Raw genomic sequence first — 24,498 nt, forward strand, 5'->3', positions numbered from 1 at the left:
TGTGAAATTTGAGAATGAGAAGTCGAAATCTGATGTGTCGGTATTTCAGTGGAGTAAAGGAAATTATAGTGGCATGAGAGAGGAACTGGCCAAAGTTGACTGGAAAGGGACACTGGCGGGAAGGACGGCAGAGCAGCAGTGGCTGGAGTTTATGCGAGAAGTGAGGAAGGTGCAAGACAGATATATTCCAAAAAAGAAAAAAATTTCAAATGGAAAAAGGATGCAACCATGGCTGACAAGAGAAGTCAAAGCCAAAGATAAAGCAAAGGAGAGGGCATACAAGGAAGCAAAAATTAGTGGGAAGACAGGGGATTGGGAAGTTTTTAAAAGCTTGCAAAAGGAAACTAAGATGGTCATTAAGAGGGAAAAGATGAGCTATGAAAGGAAGCTAGCAAATAATATCGAGGTTACTAAAAGCTTTTTCAAGTATATAAAAGACAGGTGAGAGTAGATATAGGACCGATAGAAAATGATACTGGAGAAATTGTAATGGGAGATAAGGAGATGGCAGAGGAACTGAACGAGTATTTTGCATCAGTCTTCACTGAGGAAGACATCAGCAGTATACCGGACACTCAAGGGTGGCAGGGAAGAGAAGTGTTTACAGTCACAATTACAACAAAGAATGTACTCAGGAAGCTGAATAGTCTAAGGGTAGATAAATCTCCCGGACCAGATGGAATGCACCCTCGTGTTCTGAAGGAGGTAGCTGTGGAGATTGCGGAGGCATTAGCGATGATCTTCCAAAAGTCGATAGATTCTGGCATGGTTCCAGAGGACTGGAAGATTGCAAATGTCACTCCGCTATTCAAGAAGGGGGCAAGGAAGCAAAAAGAAAGTTAAAGACCTGTTAGCTTGACATCGGTGGTTGGGAAGTTGTTGGAGTCGATTGTCAAGGATAAGGTTACAGAGTACCTGGAGGCATATGACAAGATAGGCAGAACTCAGCGTGGATTCCTTAAAGGAAAATCCTGCCTGACAAACCTATTACAATTTTTTGAGGAAATTACAAGTAGGCCAGACAAGGGAGATGCAGTGGATGTTGTATATTTGGATTTTCAGAAGGCCTTTGACAAGGTGCCACACATGAGGCTGCTAAACAAGATAAGAACCCATGGAATTACGGGAAAGTTACATACGTGGGTAGAGCGTTGGCTGATTGGCGGAAAACAGAGAGTGGGAATAAAGGGATCCTATTCTGGTTGGCTGCAGGTTACCAGTGGTGTTCCGCAGGGGTCTGCATTGGGGCCACTTCTTTTTACTTTGTACATCAACGATTTGGATTATGGAATAGATGGCTTTGTGGCTAAGTTTGCTGATGATACAGAGATAGGTGGAGGGGCCGGTAGTGCTGAGGAAACAGAGAGTCTGCAGAGAGACTTGGATAGATTGGGAGAATGGGCAAAGAAGTGGCAAATGAAATACAATGTTGGAAAGTGTATGGTTATGCACTTTGGTAAAAGAAATAAACGGGCAAACTATTATTTAAGTGGGAAGAATTCTGAGATGTAACAGGACTTGGGAGTCCTCGTGCAGGATACCCTTAAGGTTAACCTCCTGGCTGAGTCGGTGGTGAAGAAGGCAAATGTAATGTTGGCATTCATTTCTAGAGGAATGGAGTATAGGAGCAGGGATGTGATGTTGAGGCTCTATAAGGCACTGGTAAGACCTCACTTGGAGTACTGTGTGCAGTTTTGTGCTCCTTAATTAAGAAAGGATGTGCTGATGTTGGAGAGGGTTCAGAGAAGATTCACTAGAATGATTCTGGGAATGAGAGGGTTAACATATGAGGAATGTTTGACCGCTCTTGGACTGTACTTCTTGGAGTTTAGAAGAATGAGGGGAGACCTCATAGAAACATTTCAAATGTTGAAAGGCATGGACAGAGTGGATGTGGCAAAGTTGTTTCCCATGGTGGGGGAGTCGAGTACGAGAGGGTATGACTTAAGGATTGAAGGGCGCCCATTCAGAACAGAGATGCGAAGGAATTTTTTCAGCCAGAGGGTGGTGAATCTGTGGAATTTGTTGCCACGGGCAGCAGTGGAGGCCAAGTCATTGGGTGTATTTAAGGCGGAGATTGATAGGTATCTGAGTAGCTAGGGCATCAAAGGTTATGGTGAGAAGTCGGGGGGTGGGACTAATGGGAGAATGGATCAACTCATGATAGAATAGTGGAGCAGACTTGATGGACTGAATGGCCGACTTCTGCTCCTTTGTCTTATGGTCTTCTGTCTCATGGAGAAGGAGCCCGAAATCTTTATGGGCACAGTGGGGATTTCCAAGAACGGAGAGCCCCTCTCCCCTCTCCCCCGAGGAACTGAGGGTTTTGTATATAATAGTAATTGTATTTTAATTTGAAACCAAATGCTCCCCTCATTCTTCTAAACTCCAAGGAATACAGTCAAAGAGCAGACAAACGTTCCTCATATGTTAACCCTCTCATTTCCGGAATCATTCTAGTGAATCTTCTCTGTACCCTCTCCAACGTCAGCACATCCTTTCTTAAATAAGGAGCACAAAACTGCACACAGTACTCCAAGTGAGGTCTCACCAGCGCCTTATAGAGCCTCAACATCACATCCCTGCTCCTATACTCTATTCCTCTAGAAATGAATGCCAACATTGCATTCGCCTTCTTCACTACTGACTCAACCTGGAGGTTAACTTTAAGGGTATCTTGTACGAAGACTCCCAAGTCCCATTGCATCTCAGAACTTTGAATTCTTTCCCCATTTAAATAATAGTCTGCCCATTTATTTTTTCTGCCAAAGTGCATAACCATACACTTTCCAGCATTGTACTTCATTTGCCACTTCTCTGCCCATTCTTCCAATCTATCCAAGTCTCTATGCAGACTCTCCATTTCCTCAGCACTACTGGCCCCTCCACCTATCTTCGTATCGTCAGCAAACTTAGCCACAAAGCCATCTATTCTACAATCTAAATCGTTGACGTACAATGTAAAAAGAAGCGGCCCCAACACTGATCCCTGCGGAACACCACTGGTAACCGGCAGCCAACCAGAATAGGATCCCTTTATTCCCACTCTGTTTCCTGCCAATCAGCCAACGCTTTATCCAGGTATGTAACTTTCCCGTAATTCCATGGGTTCTTATCTTGTTGAGTAGCCTCATGTGTGGCACCTTGTCAAAGGCCTTCTGAAAATCCAAATATACAACATCCACTGCATCTCCCTTGTCTAGCCTACTGGTAATTTCCTCAAAAAATTGTAATAGGTTTGTCAGGCAGGATTTTCCTTTAAGGAATCCATGCTGAGTTCTGCCTATCTTGTCATATGCCTCCAGGTACTCTGTAACCTCATTCTTGACAATCGACTCCAACAACTTCCCAACCACGGATGTCAAGCTAACAGGTCTATAATTTCCTTTTTGCTTCCTTGCCCCCTTCTTAAATAGCGGAGTGACATTTGCAATCTTCCAGTCCTCCGGAACCATGCCAGAATCTATCGACTTTTGAAAGATCATCACTAATGCCTCCGCAATCTCCACAGCTACTTCCTTCAGAACACGAGGGTGCATTCCATCTGGTCCAGGAAATTTATCTACCTTTAGCCTATTCAGCTTCCTGAGTACTTTCTCTGTCGTAATTGTGACTGCGCACACTTCTCTTCCCTGCCACCCTTGAGTGTCCGGTATACTGCTGTCTTCCTCAGTGAAGACTGATGCAAAATACTTGTTCAGTTCCTCTGCCATCTCCTCATCTCCCATTACAATTTCTCCAGTATCATTTTCTATCGGTCCTATATCTACTCTCACCTGTCTTTTACTCTTTATATACTTGAAAAAGCTTTTAGTATCCTCTTTGATATTATTTGCTAGCTGCCTTTCATAGTTAATCTTTTCTCTCTTAATGACCTTCTTGGTTTCCTTTTCTAAGAATTCTGGCAAAGCACTTGGTCCTGCTGGTTTCACAGTGGAATTTATTTATTTATTTATCTATCTATCAGTCTTTTTCCTCTATTCTCTCTCCTTGGTTGTCTAGAATATTCAAAGAAGCAATCAACTTAGGTAAATTACCACAATCATTTTATGGAGCTTCTATTTCTTTCATTCTTAAAGAAATAAAGATCCTACTGATTGTGCATCATATAGACCAATATCTCTTTTGAACACAGATTCAAAAATTTTAGCAACTAGGTTAGAGAAGGTATTACCTCAAATTATCTCTGTGGACCAAACAGAATTTATTAAAAACCATTATTCATCTTTTAATATTAGGAGTATTATAATGAATATTGTTTATACTCCTTCACTTAACAATCTGGAATGTATTATTTCATTAGATACTGAGAAAGCTTTCAATAGAGTTGAATGGCCATATTTATTTAGTGTGTTCGAGAAATTTAATTTTAATCTGATATTTATGTCTTCGATTGAACTGATATATCATACCCCTGTAGCTTCGGTTTGTACTAATAATCAAAGATCTCCCTTTTTTTTTTGTCTATCTCAGGGTACTAGGCAAGGATGCCCTCTTAGTCCATTATTATTTGATATTGTCCTTGAACCTTTAGCAATTGCCATCCGAGGCTCGCCTAACTTTTTTGGTATTACCCGTGGAAATGAAATACATAAATTATCATTATATGCAGATGATTTGTTATTATATATCTCTTATCTGGGGGAAATCAATTCCCATTATTTTTTCTTTGTTGGCTCAATTTAATAACTTCTCTGGTTATAAATTGAACCTTAATAAGAGTGAACTATTTCCCCTAAATAAGCAGGTTCCTATTTATGGATGTCTACCATTTAAATTGGTTACTGACTCTTTTACATATTTAGGGGGTTAAAATCACAAAAAAGCATAAAGATTTACTTAAAGCTAATTTTTTTTTTTTTTACCTTTAATTGATCAGATTAAACTTTTGTTTACTAAATGGTTACCAATACCTTTGTCACTGATCGGTCGGATCAATGCTATCAAGATGATTATTTTGCCTAGATTTTTTATGTATTTCAAACGGTACCAATTTTTATTCTAATATCCTTTTTTTTGATAAGGTTGGTTCAAAAATTTCCTTATACGGCAGAACAAAAACCCTGGGTTAGGTAAAAGACATTTATATACACTTTTTTTTAAAAAAAACTTTATACACACAATTTACACTTTATAAACATTATATACACTTCTTACAGTTCCTTTTCAACTTCATCACACAAGACTTGTTTCCAAAATGTATCAGGCTTGTTTATATGCTCCTTTGAACCTTTTGAATAGAACTTTTTGGCTGCAATAAGCAAAGTTATGTTTGGAGAAAAAAGGGTGCAGAATTTCATGAGAAGAACCCGTCTCCAACTGTTAAGCACAGGGTGGATCAATCATGCTTTGGGCTTGTGTTGCAGCCAGTGGCATAGGGAACATTTCATTGGTAGAGGGGAGAATGAATTCAATTAAATACCAGCAAATTCTGGAAGCAAACATCACACTGTCTGTAAAAAAGCCGAAGATGAAAAGAGGATGGCTTCTACAACAGGATAATGATCCTAAACACACCTCAAAATCCAGAATGGACTACCTCAGGAGGCAAAAGCTGAAGGTTTTGCCATGGCCCTCACAGTCCCCTGACCTAAACATCATAAAGAATCTGTGGATAGACCTCAAAAGAGCAGTGCATGCAAGACGGCCCAAGAATCTCACAGAGCTAGAAGCCTTTTGTAAGGAAGAAGGGGCAAAAATCCCCCAAACAAGAATTGAAAGACTCTTAGCTGGCTACAAAAGCATTTACAAGCTGTGATATTTGCTAAAGGGGATGTTACTTAGTGCTCACTTAGTGTATCTGTGCCTGTTAGTTCTTTTATTTTTGCATAGAATGTATAAAATAACCAAATAAAATCCCAGATATTCTGATTATTTGTTCCTCACCCCCACGCAAGGTGCCCAAACTTTAGCTTCGGGCCCTTTTCCTTTTTTGTTATTTTGAAACTGTAAAAGATGGAAATAAAATTTTTCTTGCTTAAAATATTAAAGAAATGTGTCATGTTTAACTTTGCGCCTTTTGGAAATCAGTTAATCTTTTACTTGCTTAGTTATTCACAGTAACAGAAATTTTGACCAGGCCCGAACTTTTGCATGCCACTTTATTTTCACTCACTTGAACACTGAAAATCTACAGAAATTGGGCCGGCTGGTGGCGCAATGACATTGGCGCCAGACTACGGAACGGAGGTTCCCAGGTTCGAAGTCAGTCGGGGCCCGCTCCCGAGTACGTGTTCCATCCGCGCCGGGTTGAGTGTCGAGATTGCAATTCAACTTCGTAAAATAAAGGGAAAAATACTGCGAAATGTCTGTGTGAGGAGTGGCATGCCACACAGTCTCTCTCTGCGCCTGGTAAAGGCATGAGAAAAAGACATCGATGCACACACAGACGTACATGCATACATGCACACGCCACAAAAAGGAAAATCTACAGAAATTTACACCAACACATACCTGCTCACTTTGTGTATCTGTGCCTGTTAGTTCTTTTATTTTTGTATAGAATGTATAAAATAGTCAATTAGAATCCTGGATATTCTGATTATTTGTTCCTCACCTCCAGCCTCTGAACAATTACAATCTACTCTGCTGTTTTCTTTTATCCTATTTCAGTGCATCTTAATCTTCACACTCGAGTTAAAAACCAAGTTTTGCACGGGAGCTGGTAGGTACCTGTAATGGGTAACCAGGGGCAGTAGTGGAAGCAGGCAGTTCGGTGGAGTATCGGAGGCTCTGAGATAAACACATGGAGAGAATGGAGGGATACAGATGCTACACAGGGGACATTTAGTACAAACTGGCATCAAAGTCAACACAATATTGCAGGCCGAATGGTCCATCTGGCTTTGTACTGTTCCAAGTGCTGATGATCTCTCTGGTTAACTGGTTGGGTCGATCCTGGGTGAGACTTCAGGAAACTAAGACAGGAGGTTTCCTATCATGGGTGAGTCTAAGACTAGAGGGCACAATCTCAGAATAGGGGGACATTCAGTTACAGAAGAGATGAGGAGGAGTTTCCTTAGCCAGAGGGTGAGGAATTGATTGCCTCAGACGACTGTGGAGGCCAAGTCATTGGGTGGATTTAAAGCAGAGGTTGATAGTGTTGTAGTTTCTTGATTTGTAAGGGTGTCAAAGGTTACAGGAAAAGGCAGGGTTGGGGTTGAGGGAGGATGATACATCAGCCATGGTGGAATGGCCGAGCAGACTCAATGGGCTGAATGGCCCAATACTACCCCATCAGTCCACAAGGAATGCGGCAGCAGGCTCAGGAGAAAGTTCTGGGCTTCCGTATTTGAGAGCTCATGGCAGAACCCGATAAAATCCGGGCTAAAGCAGTTCAGCATTGGCAGTATCCAGTCAAGGACAGACAGTGTACGCGTTGGAGTTTTCCTGACACTTCCGGTAATTGAAGTATCGGTGAGACACAGGGTGGGAAGTTTTCACTGTAACCCAATTTCCCAGAAAGTGATGGAATTGTTGGTAATCTTGTTACTTATTCCTACGTTCCAAAGGACATCACCCACCAGACTAGTCCACATCCGATCACTGTGAATTTTTTGTTCAAGATTACAAGGCTGCTGCCATATCCCGCATCTGTAAGTGTACAGAGTGAAACAGCTCAGTAAGAGGACACCGAGTTCACACATTGACACACATCTGACAGGGTGACACGTCCAATGGAATGTTACAGAGCTGCATCACAATTTGCAATGCAGGACAGTCACAGCAGAGGGTGCAGTTGGCATACCAACTTTCTAAACCCAAAGGATCTAGTTTCAACAGTCGCAGCCTGGTGCACTGTCATCAACATCAGAACAGCCAGCCCATCATTAGAAGGGGACACCTTCTGGGGGACACCCTGTACTGCCACACCTCACTGTCTCAGTGTGATCACAGCACGGGGTCAGAAGCAACATCACCCTGATCCACATCAAACCATCTCTGCCCGATTGCCGATATACTGGCCATTGGGGAGGCTGGGGTGTCAACAACTCTAAAAGATCTATCCTGGGCCCAACAGGCTGATCCATTCACGAAGACATGGTATATTACAGATGTACTGTGGAGAGCATTTGACTGGATGCACAGGATGGGGAGGGGGGGGGGGAGGGGGGTGGTGGGGTGGGGGGACTTGCAGGTTTGCAGACTCAACCAGCTCCATCGTGGGCACAAACCTACCCACCAGTCGAGAGGCAGTGCCTCAGGAAAGTGACAGTCATCATTAAGGATGCTTTGCCCCAGGACGTGTCCTCTTCTCACTTCTGCCAGGTGGTTTTGCAGTCTGAAGACACAATCAACTTTTAAGAACAGCTTCTTCCCCTCCAGCATCAGGTTTCCGAATGGTCCGACAACCCAGGGACACCATCTCACCACTTCCCTCTCTTTTGCCACTACTTTTTAAAAATTCTTCCCATAACTTACCTTTTATTATGACTTGCATTGCACTGCTACCACAAAGCAATGAATTTCATGATAAACAAAGATAATAAATCTGATTCTGATCATTCTGTATTAATGACCGAGACATGTAATAACCAAACTCAGTCTGTAATGGGATTTTGGGTTTGGATTGCTTTGAGAGAGTTGTAGTGGAGACTGATTTAATGTCGTACTCACCAGGAAGCTGCAGAAGTATCTCCATAGATAGAAGAGTTGTGCTGAACCAGCAAAAAGAAAATCCAAAACACCCAAACACCAATTCAACACCCCCCACCCCACATCCTCCTTATATCCATGTGCCTATCTAAACCTCTCCTAAAGGCCTCTAATTTATTTGCCCCTCTCACCATATCAGGCATCCAGGACTCTGAGTTTAAAAAAAACTTACCTCGCACATCCCCTTGAACCTACCCCCCTCCCCTCATCTTCAATGCTTGCCCTGTGCTATTAGACATTTCAGCCCCCCCCCCCCACCAAGGGAAAAAGATAATCCCTGTCAACTCTACCTATGTCTCTCAGAATCTTGTGAACCTCCAGATCTACACTCAGCCTCCAGCACTCCAGAGGAAGCAACCCAGGTTTACCCAGCCTCTTGTGATAGCACATGCTCCTGAAACCAGGCAGCATTCTGGTACCGAGCTATAACATCTCACACTTATCTGGGTTAAACTCCCATCTGCCATTTCTCAGCCCACCTCTGCAACTGATCTCAGTTGTGCTGTATTCTTTCCCAGCCTTCTACACTGTCCACAACTCCAGTTTTGGTATCATCCACAAATTTACTAAACCATTCGTCTACATTTTCATCCAGGTCATTTATATACATTACAAACAGCAGAGGTCCCAGCACAGATCCCTGTGGAATTCCACTAATTACAGGCCCTCCAACTCAAATAAGTTCCTTCAATCACTACCTTCTGTCTTCTGAGCTAGTTCTGAATCCAAACAGGCTATTTGCTGCAGACCCCATGCATCTTGATCTTCTGGATTAGCTTCCCATGAGGGACTTTGGAAAACGCCTTACTAAAATCCATGTAGACATCTACTGCCCAACTTTCAAACTCTCTTATCACTTGAGTCAAAAAACTCAAATCGTTGGTAAGGCACAACTTGCCCCGCACAAAGCTGTACTGTCTCTCCCTAATTAGGTCATGGTTTTCCAAATGTTCATATATCCAACTCCCAGGAGTTTTCTCCAGCAATTTCCTTATAACTGACGTGAGACACACCAGTCTATTATTCCCAGGATTTTCTCTTCTTAAATAGAGGTACAACATTAGCCACCCGCCAGTCCTCCAGGACCTCGACCGTGCCTCGAGAGGACACAAAGATACTGGTCAAAGGGAAAAGGAATCTTGGTCTTTGCCTCCGTCAATAACCTGAGTAAATCCCATCAGGCCTTGGGGACTTATCCACCTTAATGCTCACTCAGAGACCCAACACTTCCACCCTTTTGATTTCTGAACACCCTGACATACTTATGCACTCACTATTGATCTCCTGGTCCTCCATATCCTTTTCCTTGATAAACACTGAAGGAAAGCACTCATTAGGTACCTAATATTCTCTGCATCCAAGCAAATGTTTCCCCCCTTTAATCTTGAGTGATCCCATCCCCTTTTCCTAGTTATCCTTTTTTACTCTATGTATATAATGCCTTGGGATTCACCTCAATCCTATTTGCCAAGGACTTTCCCTGGCCCCTCTTGGCTTTACTAATTCCCTTCTTTAGTTCTTTTCTGGCTTGCTTATAATTCTCATGCTTTGTTTGATACCAACTTCTGAACTTTACATACTTTTCCTTTTTCTTCTTGAATAAATTCATCACCTCTCTGGATATCCTAGGTACTCTTATCTTTCCATCCACGTCCTTCCCTTTTAACAGGAACTCACCTTTCCTGTACTCTCAGCAATTGATCTTTAAACACCCTCCACATGTCTGATATGGACTTGCCAGAGAAAAGGTGATCCCAATTAGAATCAGAATCAGGTTTGTTAATACTGGCATGGGTTGTGAAATTGGTTAACTTAGCAGCAGCAGCACAGTGCAATATAATATAAAGAAAAAAATAAACAAGTAAATCAATTACAGGAAGTATATATGGAATAGATTAAAATAGTGGAAAAACAAATAATGTTAACTAATAAATTTAAAAAGAGAAAAGTGAGGTAGTGTTCATAGGTTCAATGTCCATTTAGGAATTGTATGGCAGAGAAGAAGCTGTTCCTGAATTGCCAAGTGTGCACCTTCAGGTTTCTGTCCCTCCTTCCTGATGGTAACAATGAGAAGAGGGCATTCCTGGGTGGGTGGGTCATCAATAATGGACATCACTGTTCTGAGGCACCACTCCCTGAAGATGTTGAGGATACTACGGAGGCTAGTGTCCAGGGTGGAGCTGACGCTTTTTAGTTCCTGTCTAATGCCCTCATCATACACTGCAAGTGCAGCCTCACTAGTGTTCTGTACAACAACGTTCCATCTATTATACTCTGCCTCACTGCTCAAGGCCAGCATGCCAGAGGTAAGAGTTTCACCAGACAAGGATCCACAAAGAGAGGCTGGCATGCCTCCCTGAAATACAGCCTGGAACACACAAGAATTCAGGACCAATCAGACAGCCCCGCTGTCCCGATGAAGCAATAACCCACAAAGACAACAAGAACATTGCAAGACATTGAAAATCCCAGGCTAATTTAATCAGCCTAAACTGAATAAAAGCAAATTCAGGAATGGGAAGGGTGCAATCACACTGATGGGATTGTACTATAGACCATCTAAATGTATGCCATGCTGCATGAGATGCTTCCTCATAGTTCAACAACTTGGGTCCAATCCTGGCCTTGGGCTGTTGTGTGGAGTTTGCATACTCTTCCTGGGACTGTGTAGGTTTTCCTTAGTAACACAGTTTCCTCCCACATTACATAGGTGGAAAGGTTGGGATGCAAATTGTTGACTGTAAATTACTTCTAGGGTGGATGGAAGAAGGTGAAAGAATAGATTAGGAGGGAAATTAGCAGGGATATTGGGTTGTCCTGTGAGGTGGCACATATTTGATGGGGGATACCATATGGAAACATTGCATTTCACAGCATCGAGGCATTAGTTCACAAGGCGCAGGATGTTCCACAGAGGAAGAAGTTCTCAAATGGCAGGGGTAGGCAACCATGGCTGACAAAGAAAGTTAAGGACCACATAAGATGATGCAGTCATCTTGTATATAAGATGAGAGGCATTGATGATGTGGATAGTCAGAGGCTTTTTCCCAGGGCTGAAATGGCTAGAACAAGAGGGCATAGTTTTAAGGTTCTTGGAAGTAGGTACAGAGGTGGTGTCGGGGCAAGTTTTTTTTTAATATATAAAAGAGACTCCTGGATAGGTACATGGAGCTCAGAAAAATGGAGGGCTATGGGTAAGCCTACGTAGTTCTAAGGTAAGGACATGTTCGGCACAGCTTTGTGGGCCGAAGGGCCTGTATTGTGCTGTAGGTTTTCTATGTTTCTAAATTGGTTATGATCTTTCCAGAATCACATGATTCTGGCTTGGTCCCAGAGGACTGGAAGATTGCAAGTGCCACTCTGCTCTTTAAGGCAATTATAGGCCAGTTAGCTTAACCTCAGTGGTTGGGAAAGTGTTGGAGTCCATTATTAGGGATGAGGTTTTGAGGTACTTTTGGAGACTAATGATAAAATAAGTCAAAGTCAACATGGTTTCCATAAAGGGAAATCTTGTTTGATAAATCTGTAAGAGTTCTTCAAGGAAGTAAAAAGCAGGGTGGGACAAGAGAGGCAGTGGATGTCATTTACTTGGATTTTCAGAAAGTGTTTGATAAGGTGCCACACGAGGCCACTTAACGTGACAAAATTCCATGGCATTACAGGAAAGATGCTGGCATGGACAGTGGAATGGCTGACAGGCAGGAGGCAATGAGTGGGAATAAAAGGGGCCCTATCTGGTTGGCTGCCGGTGACTCGTGGTGTTTCTCAGGGGTCTGTATTGGGAATGCTGCTTTTTATATTGTTTGCCCATGATTTAGATAATAGAGTTAATAGCTCTGTGGCAAAGTTTGCTGATCATATGAAGATGGGTGGAGAGGTAGGTAGTGCTGAGGAAGCAATGCAATTGTAGCAGGACTTAGACAAATTCGAAGTATGAGCAAAAAAGTGGCAAATGGAATAGTGTTGGGAAATGTATGACCATGCATTTTGGTAAAAGGAACAATCATGCGGACTATTATCTAAATGGGGAGAAGGTTCAAAGAGAGGTGCAGAGGGACCCTTGCAAAACTCCCAGAAGGTTAATTTATAGGCTGAGTCTGTGGTAAAGGCAGCAAATGCAATGTTGGCATTTATTTCAAGGGAAATAGAATATAAAAGCAAGGAGTTAATGCTGAGCCTTTATAAGACACTAGTCAAACTGCACTTGGACTATTGTCAACAGTTTTGGGCCCAAATTTCAGAGAGGATGATGTGTTGTCATTGAGGAGTCCAGAAGTGGTTCATGAGGATAATTCCAGAAATGAAGGGGTTGACATATGAAGAGCATTTGGCAGCTTTACGTTTGTACTCACTGGAATTTAGAAGAATGCGAAGAGATCAGTTCCTCCTCTCATTGGACCACCCACATACTGACTTAAGAAACCTTCCTGGATATACTTAAATTCAGATCTAGCTAAACCTCTTACACCAAGGTCCTAGTTTACAATATATTATGGAAGTTGAAATCCCCCATGAAAACAAACCCATCATTTTTAAATATTCCTTAATTTGATTACATACCTTTTTCTCAATGTCCTGGTAGCTATTAGGGGTCTGTAGTACAATCCCATCATTGCACCCTTCCTATTCCTGAGTTCCTCCCAACAGACTCAGTATCTGACCCCTCCATTATCTCTCCTCTGAGTGCATCTATGATAACCCCTGATCATTTGTGCAACTCCATTCCCACTTTCACCTCCTCTATCTTTTCTCAAATTTTGAAAACCTGGTACATTAATCACCCATTCCTGCCCCTCTCTCAAAGAAGTTTCAGTAATGATTACAACATCATAGTCCCATGTACTGATTCATGCTCCAAGGTTATCTTTACCCATAATACTCCTGGTATTTAAATATACACACTTCAAAACATCCTGCCCATCATAAACTGTTATTTAAATTTTGCTTTTCAATACTTTTCTGGATATTTATCTTCTGATCTGATCCTTCCCTTACTAATCTGGGGCTCCAAAACTAGTTTAAACTCTCCACAGTAAGATCAGCAAACCTCCCAGCCAGGATATTGGTTTCCCTCCAGTTCAGGTCCAACTCACCCCTCTTGTATAGATCACTCCTTCCCCAGAAAAGGTTTCAATGATCCAAGAACTTGAATCCCTGTCCTCTGCACCAGCCCATGGCACAAGGAGTAATCTGGAGATTACAACCTCCAAGGTCCTTCTCTTCAGCCTCTTTCCTAACTCTATATACTCACTGCATAGGACGTCTTCCCATTTTCTGCCTATGTCATTGGTGACAATATGCACCACAACCTTTGGCTGTCCCCCATCCGCCTTAAGAATGTCCTGCAGCCGTTCTGATACGTCATGGACCCGAGAACCAGGAGGCAACACACATTCCTGGTGTCTCTTCCGTGGCTACAGAATCTCCTCTCTGTCCCTCTAACTATCGAGTCTCCTATAACTATGACACTGCCTGACTTCACCCTCCCCTGTCGAGGCTCAAAACCAGCCAGAGCTGCTGCCGTGATCTGATGGGTCATCCCACTCCAGCAGTACACAAAAGGGTATACTTGTTGCTGAGCGCAATGGCCACAGAGGAACTCAGCATTGACTTCTTAATCTCCTTACCTCTCCTAGTGGGCACACATCTACCATCCAAAGTCTATACTCTGGGTATGAGCACCTCTTCTGAAGTCCCGTCTATAATATCTCTGGCCTCCCGAATGATCCAGAGTACATCCAACTCCAGCTCCAAATCTCTGACCCGGTCAGTCAGGCGCTGAAATTGGGTGCACTTCTCGCGGATGCAGTCATCAGGGAAACCATCAGATATCCCGAATTCCCACATCTAACAGGAGGAGCATTCCATCTTGATTACTCCAAACCAAAAAAAGCTTGCCTCTTCTTAAATGAGCATTTACCTGCGCGTGCAGAATTCTGTCAAGCCAAAGTCTTCCCTCTCTACCACTGGTTCACTCAATCAATGGCCACTCCACTTGAGACTACTTTTATTTGCAGCTGAGGTCAGGCCTCTGATGCCAATTTCCACACCTGCACAGCCCCAAAACACCGGCCTTGCCCGAATCTGCTCCTTTCATCCTTTCTCCTGAAAGATATGGCTCTGACCCAATGCTCACTCTTCTTGCCCGAGCTGCAGAAAAGAGACTGGCTTTACCAGAGTCTGCTCTTTTCGCACTCACACTCCTAGCTTCCATAGGCTCTGGAAAGATCATTGATTGGGCAGTTGGGAAAGGGAAGAGATATGTGAAGTAGCTGGATTACTCAAAGAGCTGATGGACTTTCTACGTCACATCATTGGTTGGAACTCCAGCCCCCCTTTGACCATCTCGGCTGCAGTGCTGACAGATTATTTTCTAAAGCTCACCAACAGAAGACGGTGATGAAAAGCTACCCTCAGAAAACTTAGCTCACCAGGTCTTGTCAGGATGTAATCCTTCCTGACAGAGCTGACTGGATTGCTTGCCACACACACGTATGTGGCTCTCTCATTCCATGCATCATTCTGGATCAGGAGTGTCCTGTTGCCATCTATCATCTGGTCATTATGGGAGACTTGGACTCCATTTTTCCACCACTGATACTCCAGAGGATCTCCATCAACCTTACAGGTGAGCTGGATGGTGGAACCAATGAAGATGGTATTGATGGCGATCAGATCTTCTGATAGAGGACCTAAAGGGGAGAGTGTGGTTAATGAATGGTGAACAATTCTAATGAAAACTTACCGCCCAGCACCACACTAAATGCATTGGAAAGATCAACACTCTGCAACAACAAAGTTCCCAAGGCAGACCCACAACCACCATCATCTCGGACGAGAACAGCAGATTCCTGGGAACATCACCTCTTGGAAATTCCCCAAGTCACTCACCATCCTGACTTGTAAAAATATCGCCGTTCCTTCATTGTCACTGGGTCAAAATCATGGGATTCCCTCCCTAACTGCACCTTGGGTGTACCTACACCTCAGGAACTGCAGTGGCTCAAAGCGGCAGCTCATCACCACCTTCTCAAGAGCAGCTAGGGATGGACAATAAATGCTGGCTTAGCTGGTGACGCCCACATCCTGTAAATGAATAAATAAAATCAAATAACTGCGCATCACAACAAACTCACACCCAGTGAGCTCATGGTCAGACCTGTGAGGTGGTGTGTGGCAACTGCCATGTATAAACAGGAATTGACGGATGGCTGTTAATGTGATGTCAAGGCAGAGAGAAGAACAGGGACAGGAAAACAGGGACTGTCCCCATTCCTCTCTACGAAATATGACAGGGCCTTCAATCTCCAAAGGTAAGTAATAGTTGAGAAATTTGCTCAAGTTCTTTAAGGTCTGGACTGCTATAATCCACCCAAGTGTGGGTGTTTGACATTATTACCAAGGACTCATCTAGTTCCTAGTTGAAACCTTATTACTGAAGGTGGTTGCAACATTGGAGGCCTCAATATCCACTCTAGAGTGCAATGTTCTAAAAGTCACTGAAGCCCATTTATAAGTTTATGACAAACTCTTTCCTTCCTCCTTTTTGCTGTGAAAGTGCTCTTGCCTGGCCTCAACATCATCAGAATTACCTGACCCAAGACTAGGATGTCACAAGTGAACAAGCAAAGTCCTGGCACCCACTAACCCACACTCCACTGCCTCCTGCCCTAGCATAATAATGACTTCGACATTCTCAATTCTCCATCTCAATCTCAAATTTCTCCAGGATGTCTCCCCCCACCTTTCCTGGAAAATCTTGCAGACCCAGAACACTGATTTCCTCCACTCCAGCCTTTTGTACAATCCTGACATACTACCTTCTACCATTCCTGATTATTTCCCAGGAGTCTGGAATTTGCTCCCTCATCTCTTGCCCCTTTAGATATTTTAGCAACCATTTGGTCCCTCACTAAGATCTTTACAAAGCTCGCTGACAAAAACTATTTTTGTTAGAGTTTCTGAAAGGTACTCATGGCATCCTAAGGCATTCAGTTGGTCTTTATGTGCTGTCTCGGATGTGGGCGATCATGGTATTTCTACAGCCATAAATATTCTTGGTAAGTTTCTACATAAGTGGTTTGTCATTGTCTTCTTCTGTGCAGTGTCTTTACAAGATGGGTGACCCCAGCCAGTATCAATACTCTTTGGAGATTGTCTGCCTGGTGTCAGTGGTCATAGAACCAGGACTTGTGATATGCAGCGTCTGCTTGTACGACCATTCACCAGCTGCTCCTGTGGCTTCACGCGACCCTGATCTGGGGTGACGGTGCCAAGTAGGTGCCACACCCTGCACAAGGGTGACCTGCAGGCTAGCGGAGGGGAGGAACCCTGCCACCCACCTACTAAATTAAGCCTGCTATAGCAGTGAGAACTAACAGAACTGACAGTGTAAAGCTGATGGCTTGAGAAACACGTAGACTGATAATAAGCTGTGGGTACCTATAATGTTTGAGATGTGACACCAATTGGATGTATGAAAGGCATGTTCCATTACAAGACCACAAGATGGAGGAACAGAATTAGGCCATACAATTAGCACCAATGTCCTGCCTTCCCCCCACCCCCCCAGTATCCTTTCAGGACCTGATCAATCAAAAATCTATCCACCTCTGATTTAGATATACATAAATACTTGGCCTCCACAGCTGCCTGTGGCAAAGTATTCCACCCTCTGGCAAAATAAATTTCTCCTCATCTCCATTCTGAAAGGATACCCCTCTATTTTACCATTGTTTCCTCTGGTCTTAGACTCTCCCAGCATAGGAAACATGCTTTCCACATACACTCTCACAAGGCCTTTTCACCATTCGCTACATTCCAATGAGATCACCCCTCTTCTTCCAAATTCCAGTGAATACAGGCCTAGAGACATCAAACACTCTTCATGAGAAGCCATTTAACCCTGGAATCATTTTGTGAACATTCTTTGAATCCTCTCCAGTTTCAGCACATCCTTTCGAAGATAAGGGGTCTAAAATGTTCAAAATACTCCAAGTGAGGCCTCACCAGGGCTTTATAAAGTCCCAATATAGCATCCCTGCTTTTATCTTCTAGTCCTCTTGAAACAAAAGCTAACATTGCGTTTGCCTTCCTCAACACAGACTCAAACTGCAAGTTAACTTTTAGGGAATCCTGCACAAGGACTCCAAACTCTTTGTACCCCAGTTCTCATTTTCTCTCCATTTGGAAAATAGTCTATCCCTTCATTTCTTGTCATCTCCCGGTCGGTGACCTCCTGCCCTCTTCTTTGGGACAACACAAGCTGGAGGAACACCACATCCTCCGCTTGGGCGTGTTGCAGGCTGCAGAACTCAATATTGAGTTCGCCTCCTTTATGATAATACGTGCTCTTTGTTCAAATGCAAGAGCCATTTCCCCTGCCACACTCTTCTCTTTCACACTGCCTACTGTCTCACCTACTGGGCACAGCCCACTGTAGCAGAACCACACAAGCAACAAACTGGACTGGCATGATAGCTTAGTCTGGTCCCACTGACCACATGACTTCACCCAATCAGAACATTCTGCCCATTGCCTTCGCCATCTTCACCACCACCCAAAAAGTTGGAAAGTTTGAGGAGCAAGTTTAGTTACATCAAGCAGAGTAAAATGCATCACGTGCATTACCAATACATGAGGGAGTGCCAGAGGCAGTCTGTAAGTATTGCCACACATTCCTGCATCAACATAGCATTTCCACAATGCTTGTCAGAACAAGCAATTAAACAATCTCCAGTCCTCCCTCACAACTATGCTCACACAGACCTTTACCCTCAGAATTGGCCTCCAGAGGATTTGGAGATACAAATCTTCCACTTACCCAGCAGACTCAGCTCTGGCCAGCAGGCCACGACTTCCCCAGAATTCCAGTTCAACTCTTGGGTCTTGATCCTTGGCATCAATCCCAGCACACCCTGATCCTTGAACACTGGGCCTCAGGCTCTGAACTTGTCAATTCAGGAACATAGTGGTGTCATCAGAGCATGCTCATCTCGACCACACAGAACCCCAACTCTGGAACCGGCCAACAACTTGCCAGCCCTGGCAGTGGGGGGGCAAGGGAGGCTCATCCACTATTCACCAGACCTACACCCAACCACAGACGTCCCACCTCCTCGTTGCTGGCCTTCCAATGCATGGGTGTAGACTTAGGCTCCTGCTTGAGCTTGAATTCCCCCACATTCTGTCCCCAAAAGCTAACTAAACCCCCTAACTCCCTTGTCCTCAAAACCTTAAAAATAAATTCAGGGCCAATAAGGGTCAGTCTTTTGAACATTTAATATTTCATTCCCCACAGATGCGGCCCAATCTGAAGTATTTCATCCTCTCCCCCCACAACATCTTAACATAGAAACATAGAAAATAGGTGCAGGAGTAGGCCATTCAGCCCTTCGAGCCTGCACCACCATTTATTATGATCATGGCTGATCATCCAACTCAGAACCCTGCACCAGCCTTCCCTCCATAACCTCTGATCCCCCTAGCTACAAGGGCCATATCTAACTCCCTCTTAAATATAGCCAATGAACTGGCCTCAACTGTTTCCTGTGGCAGAGAATTCCACAGATTCACCACTCTCTGTGTGAAGAAGTTTTTCCTAATCTCAGTCCTAAAAGGCTTCGCCTTTATCCTCAAACTGTGACCCCTCGTTCTGGACTTCCCCAACATCGGGAACAATCTTCCTGCATCTAGCCTGTCCAATCCCTTTAGGATTTTATACGTTTCAATCAGATCCCCCCTCAATCTTCTAAATTCCAATGAGTACAAGCCTAGTTCATCCAGTCTTTCTTCATATGAAAGTCCTGCCATCCCAGGAATCAATCTGGTGAACCTTCTTTGTACTCCCTCTATGGCAAGGATGTCTTTCCTCAGATTAGGGGACCAAAACTGCACACAATACTCCAGGTGTGGTCTCACCAAGGCCTTGTACAACTGCAGTAGTACCTCCCTGCTCCTGTACTCGAATCCTCTTGCTATAAATGCCAGCATACCATTCGCCTTTTTCACCGCCTGCTGTACCTGCATGCCCACTTTCAATGACTGGTGTATAATGACACCCAGGTCTCATTGCACCTCCCCTTTTCCTAATCAGCCACCATTCAGATAATCTGTTTTCCTATTTTTGCCACCAAAGATGATAACTTCACATTTATCCACATTAAATTGCAACTGCCATGAATTTGCCCACTCACCCAACCTATCCAAGTCACCCTGCATCCTCTTAGCATCCTCCTCACAGCTAACACTGTCGTCCAGCTTTGTGTCATCTGCAAACTTGGAGATGCTGCATTTAATTCCCTCATCCAAGTCATTAATATATATTGTAAACAACTAGGGTCCCAGCACTGAGCCTTGCAGTACCCCACTAGTCACCGCCTGCCATTCTGAAAAGGTCCCGTTTATTCCCACTCTTTGCTTCCTGTCTGCTAACCAATTCTCTATCCACATCAATACCTTACCCCCAATACCGTGTGCTTTAAGTTTGCACACTAATCTCCTGTGTGGGACCTTGTCAAAAGCCTTTTGGAAATCCAAATATACCACATCCACTGGTTCTCCCCTATCCACTCTACTAGTTACATCCTCAAAAAATTCTATGAGATTTGTCAGACATGATTTTCCTTTCACAAATCCATGCTGACTTTGTCCGATGATTTCACCGCTTTCCAAATGTGCTGTTATCACATCTTTGATAACTGACTCCAGCAGTTTCCTCACCACCGACGTTAAGCTAACTGGTCTATAATTCCCCGGTTTCTCTCTCCCTCCTTTTTTAAAAAGTGGGGTTACATTAGCCACCCTCCAATCCTTTTCCAGTATTTGCAGGTTTTGTTTGAATTTTTATTAACTACAGAACCTGCAGTGAGTCATTTTTAAACTGCATTATGAACAAATGAAAACACTCACGGAAGAGGAAAAGCTGTATTATTTTTAGTGTACGATCAGCTGCCGTGAAGCTGTAATCTCCTTGGTCCCCGGCCTTTAATCCATTTATCATCAGAGAGCCATTAGATGGAATAAATCCTAAACGCGACCTGAACTGCACGCTGGGCTCTGCCCACTTCAGGTAATCTGGGATGTGATGCAAAATGGTGAGAGGGCTTCTATGCCTGGCGATGAACGTCCAAATAATTTCTTCGTTGCTGGGATCAGCTTTGACTTTAGGATCCAGTAACACGGATGAACCAATCATTCCATTCATCCGTTCCCATTCAGCTGGTGAGGGCAACAGAGAGAGAGAAAAAAAATCACTGAACCTGTGTTAACAGGGAAGTGAAGCAGACGAGAAAACTACAGGCTACTGGTGCACCTGACATCACTAAACAGGTAGAACTTGTGACCTATATCATCCCTGCTGATTAACAAAATCCCAAAGCCACGCATCCTACGCTAGCTGACGTTTACCCAAAGAATATTGTAGAGTGTAGAAAATTCGTACACATAAAACCCGTTTCCTCATCCCCAGCTGCTCATTGACACTGTGCAAAGTTTAACACGAGCCAAGTGTCCAGCAATCCAAAGTTAGTTTATTGACGTGTGTTGGTTGAAGTACAACTGCTTACTTTCTGCCTGTTACACCACTGATGTTTAGGGCAGCAATGAAGGTCCTCCATCTCCGGTAGTGTCCAGGGATTCCTTCAACTTGTCATTCGCTCAGCCTTCACTGTCAGCCATGCGAGTTCCTGGTGGAGACCCAGGAACACTATCACACACAGATGGAGGATTCTTCATTGCTGTTTCTGTAACAATTTTGTTTTACCACTCAGTCACTCACCCTGAGTACAACCTCCAAACCTGGAGGACCAGTAAGACCACACTTAGCCTGGCCTCTTTCCTTTGACGTGTTTGGCCTTGGTGACCCTACCAAGAGTCAAAGCACAAGACCCCAACTCCAGCCAACATAGCTTTCTGGGTCATTGAGACACACAAGCATCCAAACCACATCTAAGATTGTGGTCCTCCCGGAGGTCAAGAAAACTCTTATGAATTTAGTACATGTCAGAGGTATTATTATTAAGAGTGTTAAGTTCCTGGAGTGCATTGCTGAGGGCAGTGTAGAGACTGATACACTAGGGACATTATCCATGTGCCTATCTGAGTTATGGGTGATGTAGATTGCTCATGAAGTAGGTTAGAAGGTCAGTACAACATTGTGTGCTGTAGTCTCTCTCCTGTGTTCTTAAATTTAGATGATCTCCCTCAAAAGCCAATAGGCAGTTCAACATTTTTGAACCAAGCTCCTAAATTATGGAATTCAGTACCTAAAACAATTAAGGGATGCAGACTCAGCTAACACTTTTAAACACCAGATCAAAACCTATTTATTAACATCTGTCTTTTATTTTCCTGGTTTAGTTTTTATTGTATTTTCATATTTGTACTTTATCCCACTGTAAAGCACTTTGAACTGCATTATTTGTATGAAAAGTACTCGATAAATAAAGTTACATTGTGACTACTAGGAATACACAAAATGCTGGAGTATCCCGGGAGATCAGTCAATACTGCAGGTTAAGTAATTGGCGGAAATGTACATAATTCACAACCACAGACATTGAGTTGAGGTTTTACTTTAAGAGGCTGGTCTGACTAGATGACGTAATTATGTAATATGTAAAGGTTTTTAAAGCACGCTTTGGAGTTTAATAACAGGGATAGCTTTTTTTAAAAACATAAAACGTCGCACTTCGTTTCATTTGCGAAACCTGCAGCATCTATGAAGAGGAAGAAAGATGATTTGCACACAACTCCCATCAAGGCATGTTTACCTCTGCAGTTGCTCATCTCTATCAAAGATTGTTCACATTTTGATTCTGCACTTTAAAGTTTGCCGACGGGACATCAACCGTCTCCACTTCACCACACCTTGTTCCCATTCCAACCTCACTCCTTCCGAACGCTCTGCTCTCCACTCCCTCCGCACTAATCCGAACCTTACTATTAAAAATAATCCACAGCTACCAACCTTATAGCTCCCACACCCCGCACTTCCCGTTTCTACCTCCTACCCAAGATCCACAAACCTGCCTGTCCTGGCACACCTATTGTCTCAGCTTGCTCCTGCCCCACCGAACTTATTTCTGCATATCTCGACAGTTTTATCCCCCCTTGTACAATCCCTATATACCTCCATCCCCCACCAGGAAGGTCTCAAAGCTCTCCACTTCTTTTTGGATTCCAGACCTAATCAGTTCCCCTCTACCACCACTCTCCTCCGTCTAGCGGAATTAGTCCTGACTCTTAACAATTTCTCCTTTGGCTCCTCCCACTTCCTCCATACTAAAGGTGTAGCCATGGGCACCCGTATGGGTCCTAGCTATGCCTGCCTTTTCGTTGGCTTTGTGGAACAATCTATGTTCCAAATCTATTCTGGTATCTGTCCCCCACGTTTCCTTCGCTACATCGACGACTGCATTGGCGCTGCTTCCTGCACGCATGCTAAGCTCGTTGATTTCATTAATGCTTCCTTATACATGCTGCCTGGCCTGCTGCGTTCCACCAGCTTTTTTTGTGTGAGAAGTTTGGTTTAAAGGCGAGTTCCTCCAGCGTTTGAGTGTCTGATGTCTCACTTAGACACTGTTACGTCAATTTGCCCCGCTTCCAGCTTAGAACACAGGAAGAAAGCTGGGACATCTTTGGATGGGGAATAAACAGTCAATGTCTCAGGCCGAAACCATCCTGTTTAGCTCCCTGACTTCTCAATTAACCAATTCAGGCGATGCGATACTCCGCTCTGCAACGCGCCTTGAAATTTCACTCCTTAGCCGGCAAACTGCAGCCATAGCATTCTTTGTAACCTCGCCTCCACTCCCCACCGTTCCACAGCCTTTTAATTTGGTGAAAGGTGGCCTTCGGTCTGCCCGAAAGTCGGTGGTCTCCCAGCGCGGCGAGACGTCCGAAAGGGAATGCGGCGACTGGCACATTCAGGCTGCAGAAGGTCAATCCGGAACTCGGTGCAGCTAATGCGAAAGGCAGAGTTTCGAGCGAGGCGAAGGCAGGGACTATTTAAAGGGAAAATCACCTAAACTAGTCATGCGAGTCAATTACGCAGTCTCTTTTTTTTAACCTCACTCCAAGTTCACAAAGTACTGACCACGAACCAAAATGTTGTTTTTATCTTAGTATTTGGAAATAACTGAGAAAACCTGTAGCTCGGGTGGTAGGTGGGTGGGTGGGCTGAGTTGCTTTCAGATCTCGGCAATTTATTCAATTCAAGGCTTTGCCAGGATCGGAGAACGAGTCAACATCCGCAGATTTCCTCGTGTTTCCATAATTTTAAGTGTATAAAGTCACAGCCTCTTTATACCGGGTACGACGGAAAACCACAAAATCGCACTTGTTCTAATTGTGGGGAGCAGTTTAGTTTTAGTATTATACCCAAAACTCGTTCATTCACACAAAATGCTGGAGGAAATCAGCAGGCCAGGCAGCATCTATGAAAAGAGTGCAGTCAATGCTTCGGGTCGAGACCTCTTCGGCAGGGCAGTTTCGACACCAATTGCTTTGCAACTTTCAGTATAAGGTATCAAACCCATTGAGGTCTCGGCGACAAACCTCGGAGTCAAGATCAAGAGGTGATTCAACCGGCTACAGTGGGTCGCGGGGAACCCCACACCCACTCCGACCTAATGCTCTCCAACCCAACCACCCCGCGCCCCCCTTCCGGCTTTCCTACCTCCAGAAGGGAACGCAATACACACACACAGCGGCAAGTAAAGAGCAAGCCACGACTTCGAAGGAGGTTTACAAAGGCGAGAAATTCCGCAGATGCGAGACATGCTGTTCATGTGAGAGCGAAACCTAGTCTGAAACCGTCCGGTCCCAGCACCGTTAGAGTGA

The 24,498-nt window shown here is 43.9% G+C and overlaps 1 protein-coding gene across 2 annotated transcripts; it reads right to left on the minus strand.

Moving 5' to 3' along the window:
- Positions 1 to 4,303: 4,303 nt before the first annotated feature.
- LOC140198134 (HEPACAM family member 2-like) lies at positions 4,304 to 24,498 on the minus strand. 2 transcript variants are annotated; one of them, XM_072259086.1, is made up of 4 exons: positions 24,335 to 24,498; positions 20,566 to 20,874; positions 15,087 to 15,347; positions 4,304 to 7,593 (listed from the first exon to the last, which is right to left on the minus strand). In XM_072259086.1, the coding sequence occupies exons 1-4, from the start codon at positions 24,444 to 24,446 to the stop codon at positions 7,499 to 7,501; spliced, it is 777 nt and encodes a 258-aa protein (XP_072115187.1). In that variant the 5' UTR covers positions 24,447 to 24,498; the 3' UTR covers positions 4,304 to 7,498. The 2 variants fall into 2 exon arrangements, with proteins under 2 accessions (XP_072115187.1, XP_072115188.1); XM_072259087.1 differs by lacking the exon at positions 24,335 to 24,498 and adding an exon at positions 22,428 to 23,621.

The sequence above is a fragment of the Mobula birostris genome, chromosome 5 (genome assembly GCF_030028105.1).
Source record: "Mobula birostris isolate sMobBir1 chromosome 5, sMobBir1.hap1, whole genome shotgun sequence".
In the NCBI taxonomy this organism is placed as follows: domain Eukaryota; kingdom Metazoa; phylum Chordata; class Chondrichthyes; order Myliobatiformes; family Myliobatidae; genus Mobula; species Mobula birostris.